This window comes from Branchiostoma floridae, chromosome 12, assembly GCF_000003815.2.
Source record: "Branchiostoma floridae strain S238N-H82 chromosome 12, Bfl_VNyyK, whole genome shotgun sequence".
NCBI lineage: Eukaryota > Metazoa > Chordata > Leptocardii > Amphioxiformes > Branchiostomatidae > Branchiostoma > Branchiostoma floridae.
The window spans coordinates 1,487,989-1,492,054 of NC_049990.1; the positions used below are offsets into that span (position 1 = coordinate 1,487,989).

Genomic DNA, 4,066 nt, shown 5'->3' on the forward strand with positions numbered 1-4,066 from the left:
ATGGCAGAGTTCCCCTTCCCGCCAGGGTCATGCCTCCTCGTAATTTAGAGCTCGCAGACTCGTCGTCCGATCGAATCGCGCCTAATGGGAGGGGGGTATTATGACACAATTTGTAGTAACTAGTGCTTTGCATTTAGATGGAGTAAAAGCTGTTACTGTAGACTGATAAAGGAGTCAATATGAGGATTGTAAAAGTCAGATATACAGTCAAACCTGTCCAAGCGACCACCTCTTCTTAGCGACCGCCTGGCTATTACGACCGTTTTTCACGGTCCCGAAAATTTTCCCCATTGACGTAAGCATTAAGCGACCTCTTCACAACGACCACCTGACCAACGCGACCGCCAAAAATTGGGACCAAATCCCTGCCCATAACAACCGCGTCATTTTCAAATCTTGAGGTGTCATCGATTTTCAATGATAACTAGGGAGATTTTGAGCCGAATTCGGCCAGTTTGCGTCGGGTTTTCACTACCATTATGATGTTATGTTTAAAATAAACTTGGCGGCGGATGCACGTGCGTGTGCTTGCTATCTGCCATTAAACACAACGGAAACCATTTAAAGTATGCATCGGGCATGTTGTGAGTCGATACTCTTCTAACCGACCACCTGGCCAAATCGGTCTCTTTTGCCCGGTCCCCCGGCTGGTCGTCTTGGGCAGGTTTGACTGTATGTAGATGTTTTGAAGTCAAATGCTAACACGTTTAAATAGGTCTGGTTAAGTGTCAATGGTGGCTTGGTTGACTTATTATGTTGTGCATTCTATTAGCTCAAGCTTTTTGCTCATAGTTGCTCTTGAATAAAGGTATGTGGAGAAACTCGACTGACTGGTGACTTGTAGAAGTTTGCTGAAAGACAGGCGAAATGTATTGAATCAAATCAAATCAGTGAAGCATATTTAAGTAAACGGTAACATAACTATTCTTCTCCTTACATCACAAAGCCCACACAAAACACGGTGGGATCCTTTGTCTTCCACTGCCTCAGAAGTCGAACCCAATAAGTTAGAATTAAGAGTTAGTTTTAGACATTTTGTCATTCTACAGTCCGTAGCCTTACATCTTTACATGTACCTGCAATTAGCCCTAGCTCGGGTACGAATTTGCAATAAACTATTATAACGATAGCACCTGGCACTGGGCCGTGAAAGAATGAGAGATACACATGAAGACTGTAAAGATTATGCAGAAAAAATTTAGCGATGATATAGCACTTCTACATGGCAGTCACGACTATATCTAATACACTGAATTAAGAAGAACCTCATACGTATTACGCTAAATCAAGGAAGGAAGTTACGCAAAATGTGATAGCCTCACTACGAATTACGTAAAGAAGACTGTCGGCTTTCCTTCCGGAATGTATACGGAAAAGAGCATGCCTATGATATACTAGCTCCAGTGTTAGCAGCATGATAATAAACTCTGCGAGTAATGTTGCACTAAGAAACCCCCATGCCTACTCCTAACTACCGTAGGCTGTCCCCTGACCTTTGACCGTATTAAAACGTACTAGTGATAGCCACAAAGCCCTGTGAGTATAGTATTACACCCCGCGGCACTTTGTTTATTTGCTCCAGCTGGCTTAGGCTTACAGTCTAGACGGTTCTAGAGGTCAGAGGTCACTCCCGGGCACACGTACACACAACAGGAACCGCCTCTAACCGGAACTAACCTGTTTTCTGTTGGGACCGACCGGCGGGCTTTAAACGCAACAGGTACGTCTAGTAGTAGCCTAGTACTTACTTACTAATAAGGTAGCATAGAACAGTAACCCCCCCACCTCCCCGATTCAGGGTCTGTTTTGAACAATCTTGTGCGAGGCAGTTACTACGCTGAGTTAGGGTTCCGTTGCTAACTGTTACTTGTAGTAAAAGTCTGATTTGGTAAGCAGGTGTATGAAGTACGTAGACTGAAATATACTGTAGTTTCCGTATTTTAGATCAGTGCAATGTCTTAAGATCTCTTAAGTTAGTCTCGACCAGGACGCCACATATTTTCAGAGAACGTTATAACTACATGTATCCCCATATGATGCATTTGGTCTCGATAGCGTAGCTGAAATTCATGTCGGTTATATACCTCCTTGGTCGGTTATATGGCACCCTGACTCACTTTGACAAGGTCGTAGGGTAATCAAACTGATGCCACTGAGCTCATGCTACATTCTTGCGAGTCTTAAAATGTAACGTTAAATTCTAGAGGTTAAGCTGAACAAATGGGCCACTTACCTCACCTGCCATGATTGGTTAAATTCGAGGCTCCAACGGTGCTGATTTTTGAGGCACGATGCTCTTCTCACACGTCCATATCTTCACGAAATGGAATTTTGCACAACCTGTACGGACAAATAATGATAATAATACTAATCGGCTTATTAGTAAAGATTATACCAGTTGGTATTCCGGGCACCCATTCACCTTTGTCGAGCTATGGCACTGGTAGCTTTTAATTCCCGATTTAAGTGATAGGGAGGGGGGGGGGGGGGGGGCAGACTGCCTTCGTTTGTGTTGAAACTTGAATGACAATTTACCGCTATAAACAAACAACTGAATTCAGCGTTTGCTTCACTGCTAATATTACATTTCCCAAAAGTGATATCACTGTTGATTGATATGTCAAATTACCTGCAGCTAAATCATTTGTTTACGCTTGTCTGTCTGTCATACCTGCAAAGGTCACTTCTAATATGGCGGGTGAAAAGGGGCGAGTCCAAATTGAAGTATAGGGAGTCCACTTACTTGCATATAAAATAACAGCTGTGAAATTATATATGTCACCGTTGTCATTCATTCCTGCATTGTTATGGGAACATACAGATTAGTATGACATTTTCATTACTACTGCTGTAATGTATTTTGGTACTAGATATTGGTAACAATAGACGTTAGTAGTGGATTAGCGCAAACCTATATTATAAACCCCTCTCAATCTGCACAAGTGAAATATTGGAAGAACTGCCAAGTATCAATGTACAGGCTGTTTTAAACTAAAAGATCTCACAAGTTGCACTCTTTTCGTTCGCAGGACTGGCGTGGTGGTTGGGGCAAAGAGCAAATACCACATCAAAACATTACAGGCTGTATTTATAAAAGTCGTATCATTTTTGGCGACGCCTCAGGGGCGAGGCGTTCAAATCGTTAGCATGTGCTACTAGTTGTACGGTTAGGCCAGTTGGAATAATATACGCACAAGTCGTTGCCATGACGACATCCTACAGTCTGAAAGTCGCGGACGCCCGTTTCGGCGGGTTTGTCCGTCTGCTGTTCCGTTGGCGGGCCAGCTTCTACAAACTTCTCTACAAGGAGCTTCTCGTCTACCTGGTGCTGTACTTCGTCCTGAGCGCCACCTACCGGATCGTGCTGAACGGCAGGCAGAGGGAGTATTTCGAGGACATCAGCCTGTTCTGTAACAAGCACACGGACCTGATCCCGGTGGCGTTTCTTCTCGGGTTTTACGTGTCGGTGGTGTTCACGCGGTGGTGGCAGCAGTACACCTGCATTCCCTGGCCCGACCGCATCGCGGCGCTCATAGGCTGCAGTGTGCACGGGGAGGACCACAGGTGCGTAATCACATGAGGGTCTGCATGGGGGTTACCAATCGCGCAAATTTCTCACGCACTTTGGTAAATCAGGAAAGCCCGAAAACATTACCGTAAACGATAAATTCAATTACATACATGTTCGAACTATTCATATTCTTCAAAATTTTAGAAAAAAAAGCTCAAGGTTGCTATAGGAAAACTTTCGCAGTCATTTGGCACCTTGATTTTCATATAAATGGACAAAAGATCCACACAATATAGAGATATTAAAGAGAATAAGGTGATTAGAAGTCGGCATTGGTAGTTAAAAAGTCTTCCGTCGTAATTGTGTATTTTCTAACTTGTTCTGTGCCCCTCCCAGAGGTCGCCTGATCCGCCGGACCCTGGTGCGGTACGTCAACCTGGCCACGCTACTGATCATGCGCAGTATCAGCACAGCTGTCTACAAGCGGTTTCCTACCATGAACCACGTGGTGGAGGCAGGTGGGGCATTCATGCTGCATAAGTGATCAATCTACCA

At 44.3% G+C, this 4,066-nt stretch overlaps 1 protein-coding gene across 1 annotated transcript in view; it reads left to right on the forward strand.

Moving 5' to 3' along the window:
• Positions 1-1,593: 1,593 nt before the first annotated feature.
• LOC118427812 (bestrophin-3-like) overlaps positions 1,594-4,066 on the forward strand; it is a 7,502-nt gene continuing 5,029 nt past the window's right edge. Inside the window, exons 1-3 of the mRNA XM_035837772.1 lie at positions 1,594-1,720; positions 3,030-3,564; positions 3,908-4,029. Of these exons, the coding sequence (XP_035693665.1) occupies positions 3,206-3,564; positions 3,908-4,029 (481 nt within the window). The 5' untranslated portion in view covers positions 1,594-1,720; positions 3,030-3,205. The remainder of the gene's footprint in view (positions 1,721-3,029; positions 3,565-3,907; positions 4,030-4,066) is intronic.